General features: G+C 36.3%; 1 protein-coding gene across 2 annotated transcripts in view; it reads right to left on the bottom strand.

The window, feature by feature from the left end:
* SMOC2 (SPARC related modular calcium binding 2) overlaps positions 1-19,987 on the bottom strand; it is a 137,747-nt gene that overhangs the window by 58,484 nt on the left and 59,276 nt on the right. For both annotated transcript variants that reach the window (XM_083858531.1, XM_083858532.1), the window contains exons 5-7: positions 14,745-14,792; positions 10,601-10,651; positions 9,747-9,821 (exon numbers count right to left, since the gene is read on the bottom strand). In XM_083858531.1, the coding sequence (XP_083714657.1) occupies positions 9,747-9,821; positions 10,601-10,651; positions 14,745-14,792 (174 nt within the window). The remainder of the gene's footprint in view (positions 1-9,746; positions 9,822-10,600; positions 10,652-14,744; positions 14,793-19,987) is intronic.

Below are 19,987 nucleotides of genomic sequence, written 5' to 3'. Positions count from 1 at the left end.
CTGTCAGCCTAAGGACTCAGTCCTCAAAATAGCAAGAACTAATGAAGTTTTAAAATTACAGCTCCAACAAGACATCACAATGAACCATCAAGACTTTGCGTTTTGAGCTGAAACTATTCAGTTATTTGAGGATCTTTTCAGTTTATTGAATTTTTGTCTTGAAGATGCACTTTTTTAGATGAAAATACATATATTTAAAAAGCAAGTTCCCCAGTAAATCGTGTTTTCCACAGCAGGCTGCATTTTCAACCAGTTTGGCATATTAAGCTCTGCCCTCTGTTTTCTCTTGTGTTTTGACCAAGACAATTTAAGATCTGAAATTTAATTTACAGCCTTAATTGTATTTAAACATACTTTTATTTGTGGATGAGTGCAGATACTTAGCCTCCTGTTTTTAAACTAAAACAGGTATTAAAAATAGCTTAATGAAAAACAGTGGTCTGTCTCTTCAACCGCTGCTTCTCCAGTAACACAGAAATCAAGTGGATTGTGGAAACAATACTTAATGTTATTCCTAGGCAGTCATTCCTTGGCATTACAGAGTGCAGGGAAAACACAGTGTCTAACATTTATCTGGAGCAGTCTGATTTGAGAGATGACAGAGCACAATGTACAGAGTGCAGTGAAATGTAAAGCAAGCCAGTCATAACACAATAGTTGAGGTATAGATGGGAAGATTCTCAAAGTGGGTTTATGTACTTTAGCAACATAAAAATTTGACTACAAGAAACTCCCTTGCTCCAATGACCCTTGGTGTGGCTTTGCATGGAAAGGGGGCTCTACACTGGAAACTAACTAAAAGAATCCAGTATGTTGCATTTAGGACAGGGTGGGGTAAAGAATCCATGGATGACAGCATTCACCTTGGACTTTAACAATCCATTAAAGCAGACACTGCTGTAAAGAGTCAGATTAATCCAATAGCTTCATTGTGGATGTGTGGCCAATGCACAGATTTGGGGGTGAACTCCACCCATCACAGAGAAGTCAGTGCAGGAGTTGAATTTCTCTTGCTTTTGTTCCAAATGGAAAACACTAAAATTACTAATGAAGCCTCAAAAAGTTCCTGCATCATGTGCAATTTTTTACAGAATTAAGGAAAAAGCCAAGAATTATTTTTGAAAATAATTAAGCAATGCATGAACTGTAACACAAGCTGTCAGTCTCTTCAACAAATTTGTTCAGAGATACATGGCTTGGCAAATAAGAAATGTGGAATTCTTACGTGATAAACCATCCAATTTACAAAACCTCCAAATTTAAGCCACCATGACTAGCCATAACCTGATCTACCAGGGAACATTGCATAGTACTCCCAAGGTCTGTATTTCCATTAACAACAGTCAGAACTTTTCAGTGCCAATCAAGCAGTGGAATTCCACAGTCCATATAAATAGTTTTCGCTTCTTTTTCAAACAAAGCTTATTCAGTTATTGGAAGGGTAGATAGCTGGTTATTTGACTTATCCTGATAGAAGAAAAAACTGCATCTCTGCATAGAACCTGGACATTTTCTCTTATCAGGTCACTGGATGATGATGGAAGCCCTGGCAGCTCTTACTGTTTACCCTGTTGGAAGACCTATCTTCTACATATCACCCAACAATCATAGCACAGCCATAGCCAGAACCAGACTGTCTTGACTGAAAGTTTTATCTATTTCCCTTAAAGATTTTGTCATTAGATATGATCCAGTCTACTATGTTTCTGTGCATTAACATGATATACATGATTTTTTTTTCATCTGTCACAAAAATATAGATCATTAGCCTGACATTCCTCTTAGGATTTATGAACCTTATTGATGTTTTTATGATTATGCAATCTGATATCTAGAAAACCATAGAAAGCTGTGGGTAGGTGGGGGAGTGCATGTCTGAAAACTAAAGGAGAACTTTAAGCAGGACTGTTTTGTCATTTACTTGCTGAAGAAAGTAATGTGATATAATTAAAAATGGACAGAAAAGATTACTATCTTTTGGCATCAAATTTTAACACATGCAGTAAAATAGAAATTATCAGCTTTGCATAAACCAGATTTTTTTTCTCCTCCCCACAGTGGGGGTCCAGTAAAGCCCTGGAACATCCTGAGGATAAAGAACATCAACTGGATGTAAAACAGAGCTCTTTTTTTAATGATTTAGGATGGGAAGACCTTCTTCTGCAGTGGGAGGAAAAATCTGGAAATGTCAGTGCTTGATCTTTTTTAAGGTTTTGAACTAATATGCAAAATTAAAATGAAGATAAATGAAAATCCTTGTGAAAGGGATTATTAAAGATAGGACAGTTCTTTAATACACATGATCCAGCAGCCTATGAATTAAGAATGAATCATAATATACAAGCAGTGTGGGGAGGTCTGGAAAGTTTAATCTTCTTGGATGACTCCGAAAGAACTGAAAGAAAACAGTAATTTTCCTTTACCAATTTAGGTCAGGCAAGGCAAAGCAAATCAAGGAAAAGAAAGAGGACCAGAGTATGAAGAGAGGTTTTGTTCACTGGTGAAGAACATGAAGAGGTTGAAGAGTACTGTTCCTCCTTTTGGAACAGGTAAATCGAGACTAGAATATCATTAAAAATTGCTGTTGAAAAGTAAGACAAAGTTTTCTGTTAGGAACTAAGTCAACCATTACTGATTGGCCTTAGTGGTGTGAACATTCAGTAGTTTTTCAGCCATGAGTTTTTCAGCTGCCTGAGGGTATCTTGAAAGCAACATTCGGAAAGAATTCTACTCTAAAACTATTGTGGTTCTTGACAGAAAAATACCAACAAATGAAGGAGAAGTAAAGAGAACTACCTCCTACACTTTAAAATATTTAAAAATTTAACAGAAGTGAATATAACAAGTTGTGACAGTGCCTCATGGATCTCCCTCCCCAGCAGTTTCTTAACAATGCCAGGTTTAGACTAAAATACAAAACAGAAATTATAGTTGACTCCAAAAAATTAGGTTCCCTCTTGAGTTCTAATGGGAGCATTCAGTGAATCAGCTACAAGAAACAACCCAAGGAGTCTGAGAAGGATACAGGATTGTTGTTTTCAGAAGCTTCCAGTCTTCATCTGAGTGAGTATTTCTTACTAAAATTCCATGGAATGCTTTTCTCTTTAACTGCCATGCACCACTTTGCTGAGAGAACATGCCAAAAAAAAAGTGTTCTACCAGCTCATGTTTTTCAGCACCCACAGATTTTACAAGGCCCAAAAGCCAGATCTGTGGCTAACATAAAATATTTGAGCTTGATGTAGATGTCGTGAAATAATGCTAGTGCCTTTCCTTGTGTAGGGAACCAACATGCAAATGAGCCCAAGGTGGAAAGTTCACAGTGAAAATGTGAACTTGAAAAACACTTGAAAGTGAAAACACTTGATCTTGTCTAAAATTTGGCAGAGACAGATTGCCCATCTGTTATGGACTGAGTTCCCACTGAGAGGATCCATGTGTTGAGTTAGTAGCCCGTTGGGATGTCTGAAGACATTTAAAATCAATACTTGTGCCTTCTACTTTCCTTTTGTGGTTTGAATTGACATTTTTAGGGCTTAAGCCAATCCCATTTCAGATAGTCTGGATTATGAAACCTCTGTGCCAGAACATTACAGATTTCCAATAGGCTGTTGTAACTTTTAGCCCCTGACAATGTCAGATATTCTAGGCACGATATGGATATACTTCAACAATTTATTACTATGCTTTTGACTTTTCCAGCTACAGCTAATGACTGCATTTACAACACAAGCTTGGGAGTGCAATTCCCATGGTTGAATGTGGCTCATACCTTGTTAGAAAGAAACACTGTCTTTAGGGCTGAAATGAGCTAGTAACAGGCAAAAAGCTCCAGGTTTTCTGTGTAATTCAGTGATTTGCAATCAATGGACCACTTCTCAGTCTCTTTCTCTATGTAAATCTACTTCATGCATCAATTTGAAGCCCATTTCTGAGTGTCCAATATAGGCATAACACATTAAGAGCAAGCAGCAATCATCCTCACCTTCCTCTCTTTTAATGCTAAATACAAGCAAATTTGAGAATGGAACATTAGCCAGGGTTCTGCAGGCCAACACACAACTTCCTAGGAACCCCTGCTGAAAAAGACAGGCAACAAACTTTTAAAATACTTTCTTCCCCCTCTTGCCTATGTTCTTTCCTCACTTTGTTATGATATGCATTTTGATTTCCTTCTGTTATAACTGGTTTCATATCTCAAATTTTCACATTGTGGAATAAGCCTAATTAAAAATGCTTCTAGAAAACTTCTACCTATTTTGTAATAAATATGTAAGAGGAAACATGCAACTGGATCTTAATTTTTCTTTGCAAGCTCACACAACTTCAACTGCAGGCAATTTATCTTCAATGAACACTAAAAGCAACATCTGGAAAATACAACAATTAATGAGAATAAATAAAAAGTGATGGATCTGTTACTCAGCTTTCTGTCACTAGGTTAATAATTTTCCTATGCTTAGAAAGGAAGAGCTCTTAGAATTGATGTAATTGGGCAGACACACAAACTCTTACATTTGTTTCCTTTGAAAGAAAATGTGGTTTTTTGGTTTGGTTTTGGTTTTCCATGCAAGTTTTTTTGGTTTGTTTTTTTTTTTTCCTTTAGGACTGACTTTTGTCAGGATAGGCAAAACAGGAAGAAGTTAGTCAGGTTGAGTTTGGAATGAACATGAGCATCCAAGTATGGAACAAGGTTTGTCTTCGTCCTTTGAGGAGGTGACTTTCAGGGAATGATCAGTGCACAAGGATACCACTGGAACAACTGCCTCTGAGAAACAAAACAAAGCAAGCTAACAAGACAGAAACCTCACTGATGACCAACATTGTTTCCATGTGAGAAAAACTCTTATGCTTTGAAGCTGTCAGAAGACGCAGCAATAAAAACTGCATGCATCTCTTAGAAAATCACTATGTCATATTAATCAGCCTCACTGGCACACTTTGCCAACAGATTCAGACTATACAGACAGATAAATGCAAGCAGCTATTTTGTATAGATGCAAACACATAATTTCATTATTTTAGTCTATTAAGAAGGTATTCTCAGCAGGCATTATACCAACTGTTTTCATTTTCAGCCAGTCCATAACACATTGCTGTATGTGCACGTCAGTGTTCTCCCAGATGGTGTTTTGAGAATGAAAATTCTGTTGGATAGAACTCTCTGGGACTAATTGATAAAATCTTGCAACAGATTTTTTAAGTCCTGAAAATTACAGTTTGTAGCAAAAAGGCAGCAATAAAACACTACTCCATTGTCAGAAAATTAAATAAAAAGCTATCCCTTTCACATGCACACAGGTGAAGTAAAAAATGATGATGATGAGGATGATTCTACATTACCAGAATATCCAGATAAAGTGGTTGAAAGCTGGGCACTCTTGAAATCACTAAAACCATGGGTTGAGGACACAATTAATTCTGAGTTAGGATTTTCATTCTGGAGGAAAAATGTCATAATCACATAAACCTGAACCTGCCTCAAAAGCCTTAATGGCAGATCAAGGTTTTCTCTGGGTCAACCCTATTTTGTGATGGATTATGTATGGCTCATCCACTAGCACCTGCTTAAAGCATACAAGCATAAAGATGGCAGGAAACATGAAGCTGGCATAAACACTGCATCATGTCTCTGTGTGATTCAGATGAAATGTGAGGTATTGGGTCAAAAAAGAAGAGCAACAATTTCTTCCTCTCTTCAATTTTGGCTGTACTGGTCATACTGGATTATCAACACAATAAACACCAGTTTTACAACCCCTTTACAATGCTCATTAAATACAGGATCAATAAATGCATGATCAGTGAACATAAAAATCACTAGCACTAAGATACTATTATATCTTTATGGAAACAGAATATGAAAGTATAATAATAAGATAATAGAACTGAATAGTAAATAGGTGAAACTGTACTATATTTTAGCCACTTGAACAACATTCAAACTTTTTTTTATCTTAAAATACATTATCACCAGGATCTCTAAGGTCTTTAAGGACCAATGTAAGGTTATGAGTTACCTATTTAAGTACCTGTGTACAGGTTATGGGTGACTTTTCCTTTCCTGTATTTGTAAAATTAATGAAATTTTACACTAAGTATGCTTTATTCTGTGGTGTACAGATTCTACTGAGAGATTATTGAGTACTTTAAGAACATTTTTGAACATTAAAAATATTATCAGTTAAACTCACCCTATTTATTTCTCAGGAAAGTGCTCCCACAGCAGCCTAAATAACAGCTCTCAAATTCAAGCTAACAAAATTTATTTGAAGTTTCACTGGGTATTATGAAAAGAATTAAACTACACTTTTTTTGTTTATACTTAAACACAAGAAATGGCATACAACCTCTGAAAAATGTCACCCTGTGTTCCCAAGAATCCCACAGGCATATAAACTGCTGATACAGGAGATGTAGCAAGGAGAACATAAGAGATTTACAGTCCAGGGGACTGCATTTTCCCTGTTAGGTGATGGAAAAGTATCTGCACTCACATTAAATTTGCACTGAGCCCCGAAGTTACAGTAACTGGCAATTGCTAAGCACATAGTCCAAAATATCTAGTTTCTTCAAGCCAAAAAAACCTCTTCTGTCCTTTACAAAATACTAAAACTCTATAAGAGTAGTATCTGGATTTCCAACTGACACTGGTGTGGGATTAAGTTCACCTAAAGCACAGACACCTAATTAGAAACCATGTAGTCCCTTGTTCAATGTTTTCTGTTTGTTTTCTATAGCTGTTGGTAAAATTCTGACTTCTGTCAATCTTATATGGTAAATCCACAATATTTCCTGTGAAATTGAGAAATAAATGAGGAGTGTGGCTGTAGTCATAAAATATTTGCAAAGGCACTGTGATATATGTATAAAACATCTGAACAAAAACTACTTTAGCAATGACATGAATACTCAATTCTAAGTATGGAAAGAAAAAGTGTTTTGAAAATCATCTTCAATGTACAGAAAGAGCTAAAATGTAGATATTTCTACTCAAATCAGTCACTCTAAACAGAGCTATCGTAACACGGTCCAATGTTGATGGCATCTTTGCCAGGAGTAAAATTATTTTCTCAAAAATTAATGCATTAAAAACCACTCCACAAATGCCTTAAGTGAACAGCAAAGGCCTATTTCTTGGAGCCAATAAAAAGAGTAGACACTAGCAGGCATTGTAGAACATGGATATATAATCCATTAATTTCATGCCTTGCATCTGCAAGTCTTGCAAATGCCATTACTCCATTCTAAATTAATTTAGCCACATTCAGTCAAATGAATGCACTAGAGAACTAATATAAACTAGAATTTCCTGAGCCATTATTTCCTATCTTCCAAAACCTGAAATAGTTCATGCTGATTTTTTACTGGCTAATTGTAACTGGCAGGTCATTTGCAGAATAGTAAAAGCAAACCACTTAAAAGGGGTAAAACAATTTTAATGTATTAATTTGTGACTTTAACTCACAAAAAACTTTCTCCTAAGGAGATTGATTTCTCAGGTCAAAACAAGTTTGTAGATGACATGTTGATCATGATATATTACAACATATTTTCTGGTAAAAACTAGCAAGAAGAAAGCAGTACAGACTAAAATACTAAGTTTTTAAATAGGTTATTTGTATCTTGCCTGAAACTTTTAGTTTTGTCTTTTTTTAGTTGTGTGCCATAGGCAGGGCTAGATGATAGTGTTATCTGCTTGTTATACCTCAAGAATTTCTTTGACAGCACTAGAATTACTATAGAAAAACAAAGGAAAATTTAGCCCGTTATGAATACATTTGGCTTCATGTTTTATTTTATAAACACAATTCCTATACAGAGATAAATTTTCCTCATGCAAATACTTTTCAATAAGCTTTCTGATGTTTGTATGACCAAGTCTGAATCAGAGTTTACTAAGCTAACTGAGTGAAGAGGACATCTATATTTATCCTTTATATTGAAGCCTGGGAGTGGAAAGACAGCAAGTTTACAATCCACTAGATTCTTTCCTGTTCTATACACATAACAGTCCAGAGCTGATTCTCTGCGGATGTTCCCAAAAGCTTTGGCACCACTCTGAGAGGTAATAAGGGAAAAAAATCTTACTTTTTCAAGACCTTAAACTTCCTACAACAATCACTGAGGACACTATTTTTAGCACCTGGATTCACCTTGACTGATTATGTCAATCTGGCACATCAGCTATAGCTACAAATTAAAGCAAGGTTTGCTAACACAGTACCTCCTGATGTAATTCTGCTAGCCTGGGTATGGCACCACAGTCCTGAGCAAGTCCTGTTGTTAGCAAACCTAACACAGTCATGCTTTTGATTATGGGCTAGCAGTCACAACACAGGTAAACGATGCTTCTGATTCCTTTCCTCTTGTAAATATGTCTTTAGATGTACTGGAGGTTACCAGTACCCAGAAATAAACCCACCTTTTTTATTTTGTCTCTGTGTGTGCATGTGTGTATGAGTATGTGTTGAAGCTCTGGCTTCCAGCAGCTACACTGCAAACTCAAGAAGTCTTGCTTTAGTCTCTAGCACTGCAAAAATTAAACAAACATTCCTAACAGTGACAGATTTCTATACAGATATTTGATGCTACAGAAATCCCAAAGGAATTCTGCTCTTGCCTGCACTGACTAAAGAAATGACAAATTAAATCTCCAGCATGAAAAGTATTTGCTTCAAACTCATCTACACTGCTTAAGTGCCTACTGGAAAATCAAGAAGAGAAAAAAAAATATTAATAATTATTGCACTGATGTTAAAAATAGCTTGTATAAAGGAATCTTTAAACCTTTTAGCATCTTGCTTCCTTTCTTATGATGATAGTTTGCCTTTTATAAATGCTTTTGGACCTCAATTCAATATACTTAAAATACTTAAGCACAGTACTTAATGTAAAGCATAACCTCAATTTCTACTGGATTTGAAGCGTGGTTTGGGGTGATTTACTGAATCATAGCCTACATCATTAATGTTTCCTTTCAAATTATACATTTTTCCACAGAAATAGAAACCAGGAAGATTCTCTAAAGTTTAACCCACTGAAAGAAAGGAGCAATGGAAAGGCATCAAAATTTATCATTCACCAAAGCACTGAATTTATCAGAATACTACAAAGACTTTAGCCTTAGGACATTCACCTGACATTCCTAGTCCAGTTTTAAAAAGCTCAATTCTAAACAGTGATGAAAATAAGTAAAGCCAGAATCCCACAATTATTTTTAAAAAGCAACATAATTAATGCACACCAAACCAGTGATCAGTTTGTAAATAGCAGATGACTGATGTAGTAAAAAGCAGGTAACACTGTCTTTCTGAATCTGCTCACTGAAAATTGGCTTCTGATGGGAATTTGCTTCTTTTCAGGTTTGCCTCTTAAGATTCACCACCAAAAAGATGTAACCCACACTGTCATTTTACAAGCACCTTCTTGCTATGTATCACCCAAAAATAAGCAGATACCAAAGAGCAAGATAGTTAAAAAGAATGTAAAAAATAAATGTCTGACCCACTAACACATGCAAATAAGTGTGAGCCAGAGACTTTAGTGGACTAATTCCATTTCAGCCAAGTAAAGCCTGGCCAAATATGCTTCTCTATAAAAGGAATGTGAGCTTAGTAAATCATCACCATGCAAACCATTAAGGCACTATCATATATCGAGAGTGGAAGCATGATGGTCATTAAAATGGTTCATGCATATTTATCAAGGAGCTTTGCAAAGTAAGGACAACCTCCCTTTCTTACCTGAGCTTTTATTGGTTTTGTTCTGTCTACTCTTTACTTGCTCAGTCCATAAAGTAGGATAACGAGAAGCTATATCTAGAAAAAAAAGAAAAAAGGCAACAGAAAATACTTCATGAATATTAATTTTTTTAAAGTTATTGGGAACTTAATACTACATCGCTAGTTTTAAAGAAACATGGATCTTAAAAAAAAAGGCCACATTGGTTTTTATTAGGGCAGTTAAGACTATTATTCATGCAAAGGCATGAATAGCCCTTTCCTTAGCCTATTTGTACAGAAGATTGAAATAAATACTTTTAGATGAAAATTATGTTTAATTAAAATAAAAATGTCCTAGTCTGGACCCAAAATATATAACAGCTGCAGATCAAATTCTAGACTAGCAAGACTAGCAGTGAGTGATAAGGCAGCCACAACATAGGACAATTATTGCTTATTTAATGGCAGTTAATTTCTCCAGAGACAAATAAGCCTCACAAAATATCAGCCTTAACAATGATACTACTAGTCATTATGCTGAGGATAGAATTTACTCTTTGACTTGCTTATTTGAAAATAGAGTTTTAATCTGCACTTTGGCTCAAGTTTAAAACTCGTGTCTGCCCTGAGTAGCGACAATTAAAATTGCTAATGCTGGTCTCCCCACATAAAGTCTCACCTCAAGACTATCATACAAAATTCACTGCCTGTAAGACTCTACTGTGTTCATTGTCTTTCTTGCTCCTGAAAAAAGAACAGAGGCTTGCAGTTTCTTGCAACTGCCCCAGCATCTGTAGATACTCCTATGGCATTTTATGTTGTGGAATACAGTCCATAACTGCATAGTTTAATACCACACTGTCAAATTTGCTCACCTTCTTCATCACCTTGAGGTTGAGTCTCCAGCGCGGGAGCTGAGGCATCATCTGAATTCAGAATGGAAAAGATTTGCAAGGAGACTACAATTATGAGAGTAAGCTAAATAAGTGTACATACATGATTGAAAATAATGATTTGCACATAGCCCCGGCCAGTAAACAATAATTAAATTTAAAATTAAACATTCTTTATAGGCACTACACAGCACAGATATATTACATATACAGACTACGTTTTATAAATGGATAGGGTTTGAGGTTATAGGTGATGAATTTATTGCAAGTTGTTTGGTGACACACAAAGTGATCAAGTTTCTCTCTGGAGTGTAATTCTTCATTTCTAATGCTGCACACTAATACCTATAGATTATAACTGAAAAATCAGCATTTCTAAAGAAATAATTAAATAAATGTGTAGAAGAAGGGAGACCTGTGAAAGCAAAAACAGTCCAGAGAGAATGAGTGGCTGCAGACAGCTTAAAATCAAATGGGTTTTTTTTAGTGCAGCAGGATCTATTTAAGAATCAAGTTGATTTTATAAGTAAGATTCACAGATTATATAACCAGAATATTGTTTGCGCAACTCCTCTGGTCAGCAGTCTCCTTCCACCCACTACCAACCATTACTGCAAGAAAAGAGGGAGGGAAAATAACAGAAATGACAAGATGTGAGTCATTTTAGGTTCAGTAAAACACAGTGGACGTAGTGCTGGAAAAGAAAAATTAAACATAAAAAAATATTTAAATAAGCTTTTGCTAAACAGAGTGATACCAAAGACCCATCTTTGTTATGTTCTTGTTATTTAAAACTATTGCAGATGTGGGGCAAATATGACTCAGGAGGCCATGCTAGTACATATTTTCCAGTCATATTTTCCTGTGGCATGGAGCTAACTCCAAGACCAAGGTGTACTGCAGTAAACAGCATCTTCCGTGCAAAGGTTTTATTACTATTTCTTGCAGCTTCACAATTGGATCTTGGACCAAAATAGTTTCCAGATTGTTTTCTTGGCATCTTCATGGAAGACAGAATCAAAGGTAACTGAGAAGCTGCTTCTGGCATGTAGCCTTACCTGGGTAAAGAGGGAGCAGCAGCTTTTAGGCTAACACACTGTCTTCTCCTTTTCTTCTTGCTATAGCAATTCAGAAGAGTTTCATGTTCTCTTTGCTATCACCAACATTTTTTTAAAACAAGTTTTTTTGGGTCGGTTTGTTTGTTTGTTTGTTTGTTTGTTTGTTTGGGGTTTTTGTAATGTTAAGTTTTCTTTAAATCATGCAGAGGATTTGGGGTCACTCTGACCTTTGCCTACAAGAGTCACAGTCTAGGTCACATCAAATACAGATACCAAGTAGATATTGACAGTGGGTAAAACCAAATTTCCAGCCATGGAATAGTGACCTTTTTGGTTTCACAAAACCAAAGCAGCAGCAACAGGAGCTTATTTCCAATGCAAAATTATCTAACCAAGGCATAAGGAGATTTCCTTTAAGAGTGGTCATTCTTCATGTCCACACAATGGCAGGATTCTTTGCTCCAGTGCTATGAAAGACTGTCACATCTCCTCAGTTTTGCTGGCGTGTCTGTGGTGTCCTCTGGGTGGTGGAATAAGACCACTGATTAATTTCAGAGAGGCCATCAAGTATCCTAGCGTACTGAAAATCAAGACATATATTTAGATCATCAATCAGTAAGTGATTCAGGAAACTCAGTATTTCAGAAGGTAAGTATTTCACCTAACTTATGGTAGGCAGATATTACCCGGAGCCAAGCCAGACATTGGGTCTGCATTTAAATAACACTTTTCTAGTCATTTTTAGTACACAATTTCAGTTTGTGACACATTTAATCTTATGTATTTAACAGCATAATGCTGCAACTCAGTGATAATCAGGCCAATCAAAATGAGCCTCCCGAACTTTGTTCAAGCAGAATTTAAAAGAGTTTTGATGGTGTTGTAATACAACATGTTAAATGATTGCTATGAATTAGGTATCTCACAGACTAATCGCATAATTCTTCCTGGCTGGCACATGCATTCCTGTCCATATATTTAAACACAATCCTGTTTAAATTTTGTTTGCTCTGTTTTCAGAGTTGTTACCAAGAATACAGTCCTTCAGTCAGCTAAGAATTAGAAAAAAAGGAATGTGATCCCAACTCTGACACCTGTGCTTTTCAGAGTATAAATATTTTCCTTGGATAGAGGAAAGATCTGTGGGGCCAGAGAACATACTTAAGGGAATATATTTTAAGCTTCATTTCTGTTCAGTTTAACGTTTAAATTTACAAACATGCAAACAAAGCTCCTGATCTCCAAAATCTGCAGCTGAAATTCCATTTCAGTGTTGGAATACCCGGAGAAAGCAAGGTGCACAACTACAACAGATATGGCTCAACAGATCCAGATCTGTGAGAGATTTTGGAAGGGGAGACTGTCACGGTTAAGTCTATGCTGTCTCTTAAGGAGACTCCCTAAGACCACACTTGGAAGGTCTGAAGCACGTTCTCTGGAGCACTGAGAACACTGTGAACCAGCCCAAGCTTACTGGGCTACAATATGGGCACACACCCCTGGTTAGTTCACAGGAACATGTGGAAGATATAGGAGCAGTGTTATATAGTGCTATGGTTGTTGCAAGAGGTACTACACTGCCCTTGCAAGCTGAGCTACAAAATATGTTTTACTACACTGAGCTGAAGCATAGCTCCTTAACTCAGGTAGATGTATGATCCTGGTTCCTACTCTGTGAAGGCCCCTAAAGAATTTGGGATATCTCTGACAACACTACTTTATTTAAAGCATAAGTCAGTGACCATCTGGAAGAAGGGTGAGGAGAGGAAGACAGCAGCATTTGAGAAGAAGCAAAGACCACCAGGGAACCAGGTCAGAAGCCTCTCACACTGCAGGCTTGTGCTGGAGAACAAAAACCAGGCATGAGTAAAATGCAATCATGGCACTTGAGACACAAATATATGTGGTAAGAAGGGAGATTTGATAAACTGTGTTCATTTCCTTGTTCTATGACTGTTCATCCAGGGTTCAGGAGTTCAGCCACCATAGCCACAAACAAGAAGAAAGGATTCCAGTCAAGTTTTATACACAGGATAGTTCATTCAGTTCAAAGCTGAAAATGAAAGTCCAGACCTGAAGAAAATTGGCAACCTAAGGTTAGTGGAACCCACAATTTGTCTGGAAATACATGAAGGAACAGTATTTCAGTACTTTGTAATTATTAGCCTTAAAAAAGTACTGATTTTTTTAGCCTAACAGAACTATAGTTTATTTAAATGTTAGGTTTATCACAATATTGCAAAATCTCCTGTAAAAAAAAGTTAATTATATTTACCATACACCAAACAGATAGGCATTAACATTAGAACAAAAATGAGTAACTTGAAAATTAATTTATGCAGCATAACTGACAGAGATAAATATGTTGTTTTCAGCTGAATCTAAAATTCTTTCAAGTGTTGGGAGAGTGTAAGCTTTAATTTTGTTTACAGCATAGACTCATTCATTTACATCTACCAGCTATGTCATATTCACATCACATTTTGTCCTGTCAAAAAGATATATATCATGACCTGTATCAAACAACAATCTTCTGGCCATAAATATAAGACATCAGATGAATTAATCACAATATAAAAACAAAGTGCTGGGTCCAAGATGACTCAAGCATCGATTGCTATGAAAATAAAGTGAGAACTCCAGTTGCCAAGATTTTGGGACTGCAGAATGCTATCTTTATCAAAGAGACAGAATAATCTGTCCTCCAGAAAAGGCATCAAGTATGGGAAAATATTTCCGAGTATAGATTTGGGAAGGGAAGTTGTCTTCCAAACAGCATTGAATTGCAAAGTCCACAGGACTGAAAGTAGAAAAATACATGCCTGTGCATACATATATATACATCAAAATACATGCATATATATATATATATATATATATTTATAAGTTTACTAAATATCTACAATGCAAACATAAAATTAATGTCATTATGCATGCATACATACATATTACATATGCAGCTATAATGCATCACAAATTTATATTGATAATTTAAATATATGGAAAACCACAGTAGTATCTCCCACAGGTATTTTAGCTTCTATTTAAATGCCAGCTAAGATATTTACCTGCTTTGCCTGCACCTTCTCGTTGTGGCAGCTTCTCACTCACCGAACCTGCAATTAGAAAAAGGAATTAACCAGAAAAATACTATTTTCACTTCTAATATGCTATTGAAGAAACACCATTTCACTTGAATTATTAATTTTTGTATATCACAGCAATTAAAATCAGCAAGTTCTTCCTTTGCAAACCAAAGGTTTTAGCTTTGCCTGACCTCCACATTTGTGCACAATCCATACACTGCCAGACTCCAGTTCTTGGCCAATACAAGACCTGAGAAAGAGGTAGCATTAAACACTGCATAGATACAAGTCCAAGGACATGCTCATGTGCTGCAGGATGACCCTTTCCCTTCCCCACTGCCCCAGCAAGGACAGGTTCTGCAGGAAGGAGCATTGCCCCAAAACCACTCCTTTGTGGTCTCTCCCTCTGCTCAGTCTCACCCTCACACCTCAGATGCTCTCAGGGGCTTTTTCAGCCTCCAGGCCAGGCCTGGCTCAGATTAAAAACTGCCCCTTTCTGCTTTAAAGGCTTCACACAAAGCCTTGTGGAAACCCTCTGCTGCTGTGCCAAAGTGTTTGTGTGCTGGGGGTTGGCTGGAACACAGAGGCTGAGCTGGGCTCACGACTCATCCCAGAGCTGTGGCCCGTGGGAGAAGGGACAGCAGAGGTGAGAAGAGGGTCAAGATTACCAGAAATGGGTTTTAACAGCTTGTTGCACCAGCCTGTACTCCAGCCCCAGCATCCAGACTTGCTTTCAAGCCATCAAGAAACGGAGAAACCACTAATTTTCTTAGTAGCTTTTCAAGGAGGCACTGGTCCTTAGGGTTTAATGTAGATAATCCTTCCTTATTTCTTGCTTATGCACCATTGTATCCATTTTTATGATTCTAATTACTAGACACTTTTAACGATTTATCTGTCTCTGCTGCATTAAAAACCACCTTTAAAAGTGGTATTTTTCTCTCTGAAGAGCCACTAGGAGTGATCAAATTTTAAAAACATGAAGTCTTTCTATTCTTACAACACAGTCTCTTCTTACACACACCTGCTATAGTTAAAAGAAAAAATACCAAAAAAACCACTCATCTGACACATCTGACAGATGCTTATATGTATGTGAAATAATTTAGCTGTCTTGATTTTCTTAATTTATTCTCCCTGGAATAACTACAATCACCCTGTTTAAAAAAAAACCAGCCCAAACCTTGCAGCACAATACTTGGGTTCTAAAAGGACAATTTAAATAAGAGAACCCACTAAATCACAGGCCTTGCTTACCCTGCTGAACTGATGGTTACTTCATCAGGAAGTTTAGACAAGGAGGCTGCCAGAGGTTTTGTCATAATGCCTAACATTACAAATCAGCCCTGCTGATTTTAAAGCCTCCATAAAAGAATACATGGCAATGCAGCCAAGCTAGTAACCTTCTGATGGATTCAGCTCTTAATACTGCTTTATATATTCATATTACAGCTCTATATATCCATATTAAAATATTCTTGTTTAGGCTTGTTTCCTTTTAAGGCAATAGTGTATTTTAGTGTGTTTTCAGTATATTATGTTTGAGTCATCAGAAATTCAATAAACTTAATGATGCATCAATATCAATGGAGGCAGGAAAAATAAAATTGCTATCACCATAAGAATTCTATCCAAGGTGTTTGGGATAGCTTGCTCTAAATGGGTTCCAATATTAATCCATGTTGTTCACTATGAAGAGGAGGCAGATTTTGTACTTATGCTGCAGCCAGAAGATCTGAGTTTTTGGTGCTTGTCTTGCATTTGATAAAAGACTCAGCTTGAACTCAAATAAGATGTTCCAGCATTCGGAAGTACTACATACAAAATTACAGGTTTTTCTAATTGTACTGAATACCAGTGATCCAATCTTTCCTCAAATTTCATCCAGCTACTATTAACTCTGTAGTTTCTGAATTTCATTTTGGTGCACAGGCTTATAATTATAATTTTCTTGCAAATCCAGATACTTTAGGCCCAATTCTCAGTCACATAAGCATTTTAAACAGGCTTCTCATTTGTGAGTAGAATTTATGTCTATGTAGGGGGAATGTGTGTGATGAACTGCTACTGATACCCACTCTGCTCCGGTTTGGCACCAGTGTTGTCTCTCTGTGTACATTCAAACTATTAGTAAAAATTGAACTCAGTTTATACGTAAGTAATTTAACACATTGGTGAAATTTATAATATCCCACACCTTAAAGAAAAAGCAGAAAAATCTTTCCAGATGCATTCACATTACTTCATCTGTACGAGAAACTGTGAGACTGATTAAAGTCTGAGAGAATTGAATTTGATTTTTTACTCTAAATTTTCATGGAAAATTAATGGATGGAGGAAGAGAATGGCATTAACTAGTACTAAAAACTAACTTTATCATACCAAATCTAATTTCAGTAAGAAATTAGATTAATTTAATTCTATGAAAACTAGGTTTACTGGGCTAACATTAATTTTTAATAGTCTTAGGAAGTCAATAAAAATTTTCACAGAATTTCCTATAAAAGAAAACCTGTGCTCTTCATATAGTTCCACCTGAAATTTTAATTTATGAAGCATAAACTTTTCTTATTGTCTCCAAATTCGAGATAATGTGTTATTGACTTTGTATCCTTTTTCTACCATCCTCTGAATATATTTAAGGTAGAACCACTTCTAGATTAAGTGGTGATAGGAAGTTGCATTTCCAAGTTTTTAGGAAATTGTGTCTTCAATATCAAGATGAATCCCCACATTTTCAGCTAGGGAGGAAACAAAACCAACCTACAACTTATGTAAAAGTTAGGAAATGCAATTGGCTTCCAAGTTTCCAGTAGACTGTAAGCAACCAAATCACCACATAAATAAATATCCTTATGGAATAACAAAGAACAAAGAGGGATATTAGGTTCAGCAGCATTAATTTAAGAGGAAGAACTTTGCACCATTCAAACTTGTAGACTTGCTTAGCCATCTCTCTATTTACGATTCTGATTTTTTTTTTTTTAAGGAAGATATATTCATGCCTTAGTTTATTGCAAACCCCAAAATTCCATCCAATTTCCCTCCAACAGCATCTGAGGAGCAGCACAATAAATCTTCCAGGGAATGTGATATGAGTTTCATGGTTCATGATTTTAGCACATCCATTTTCTGTAATTCTGATCATATGGGACTGGGCCATAGGAAAAAACGAGAAAGCCTATTATTATCTAGTTTAGATAATGATTTCTGATCTCCTGCTAAAGAATATTTGATATATAATCACTGAATGTAGATATCAGGAAAGATAAACTCTTCCTACTATTCCTATCTCAGCTATAGTTGTGTCTGACTGTGTGCATATAGGCTAAGTACTACATAAGAGGATAAAATACCTAGATGACTCAAGGACAGATATTTTTCTCCAGGTAACAAAAAACAATTTTAGAAGTTCATTTCCTTCCCAAATATATTTCTTCCATCTTCTTTTGGCCATAAAAGATGATCATGCCATCTTAATCAAAAGGTAGCAAAGCTACTTCACAGGAGAATAAAATATGTCTCCATACCTCTGCAATCTCACTGTCAGGAGCCCAGCATATTTAATAGGTCACAAACTCTCTACAATAGGCAAAGACTGATTTTCCAATGATAACAACACCTGCTTCTCAACTTCTGCCCAATTTCTCACGACTCCCTGCCTATGGAATTTCTGTAGGTCCCTGCAGTGCTGATAACAGAGATGGAGAGTTGTAAAAATGTCCTTTTTTTATGTCTGGTGTTCTTTAGTGAAAGTACTGGGAGACGTTCATCATTTTTAAGGAGCTTTCTTTTTAATGCTGTCATGGGAATGTGTTTGATTTACTGTCTCTCTCACTATTGCTCCTGTAATAGTGAAAACTATTTTCATGGAGTGGAACAGCATTTTGAGATTTATCATGTGTGTCTTAGCAGTACCAAATGTTGATGTGGGAAAAGCTGAAAAGGAAGGAAGAAGAGACTCTTTCAGGTAAAGATACAGTAATTAAAGCAAAGGTTTACATAAAACAATTGGAAAGTCCTGCATTTTTTAATGCTGCTTATGATCTTCATCCTTCCACTTCTCATGCCTCTTGCACAAAAGGCAGCTTAAATAAGAACAACAAGAACAACTCAATGAGCAAAAAATGGCTCAGGCAACTGTTGTTATGTTAAAAAAATATATATGAGACACTTTTTGGACCTGAGATAACTTTAGGAAACACCATGTTATTCAGCTAACCAACCTTAACAGTTAGGGAAATGTAGAGGTTGTTGTGCATATCCAGTATCACACAGTTAACAGGAAGCATGGATAGGGGTTGGAATTGCTAAACCAAACTCCTAACTTCTCATTCTAGATTCTGCTCAGTATTTCCTCTATTAAAATTCAAGTTCTTCCAGACAGCTATGTTCTTCTTTTGTATTTCTGGGCATTCACCAAAGGTAGTTACACTGAAGGGGAATGAAAGGCAAGAAATTATCCCATAATTTCAGAACACCACAGTTAATTAGACATGTATTTGAGTTGTATCTGAAGCTGCTGACGAACTAACCTAAAACTGAAAATTAACTGAATATTTTCATTAAAGCAAGACATTTCATACATTTTATGGTAGCACATTACCTATAAGAAAATCATTAAAAAAGCATCTTAATCGCACTAATTCAAATTAAATGTACAAGTTTTCCTCTAAAGGAAAAAAGTGGCAAAAGAGATCTTGGGAGAAAAAGGTATGGTACAGGCAAAATGAGAAATTTATATAGATGTCTTTGAAATACCTACAGCATCCAGCCTGCAGAATACACAGAAACAGTGAAAATACAGAAACATGCTGGTGTCAGGATGCCACCACTGCAGGACATCTGCCTGCATATCAAAAGTAGCAAGGCAGTTCCTGCATCAAGGCTAGCAAGACACAGTGTATTGGACTAACAAGGGACAACAGTATTGGCAGAAATGGCATCTCTATAACACTAGTTGAAACAGGAATACATCTACACAACTTCAGTTGACTCACTAAAGTTTTGGTTATAATTCCTGTGCATAGTCGTAGTAAATAAAAAAAAGTACCAAAGGGAATCAACAGTGATCTGGAAAACATCAGCACTCTTGTGAGGAAAAAAGACCCAACTCTATTATCCTAAACAGATGGCAATTTTGAATATATACTTCGAAATGGGAGAAGGATGCAGTTGTGCATCAGACTTTCATTTTGCAATATATGAACTAAGTTTTGCTTTAT

The sequence above is a fragment of the Zosterops lateralis genome (genome assembly GCF_965231275.1).
Source record: "Zosterops lateralis genome assembly, chromosome: 3".
In the NCBI taxonomy this organism is placed as follows: Eukaryota; Metazoa; Chordata; class Aves; order Passeriformes; family Zosteropidae; genus Zosterops; species Zosterops lateralis.
The sequence above is the reverse complement of the archived record's forward strand: the minus strand, read 5'-3'. Positions and strand labels throughout refer to the sequence as shown.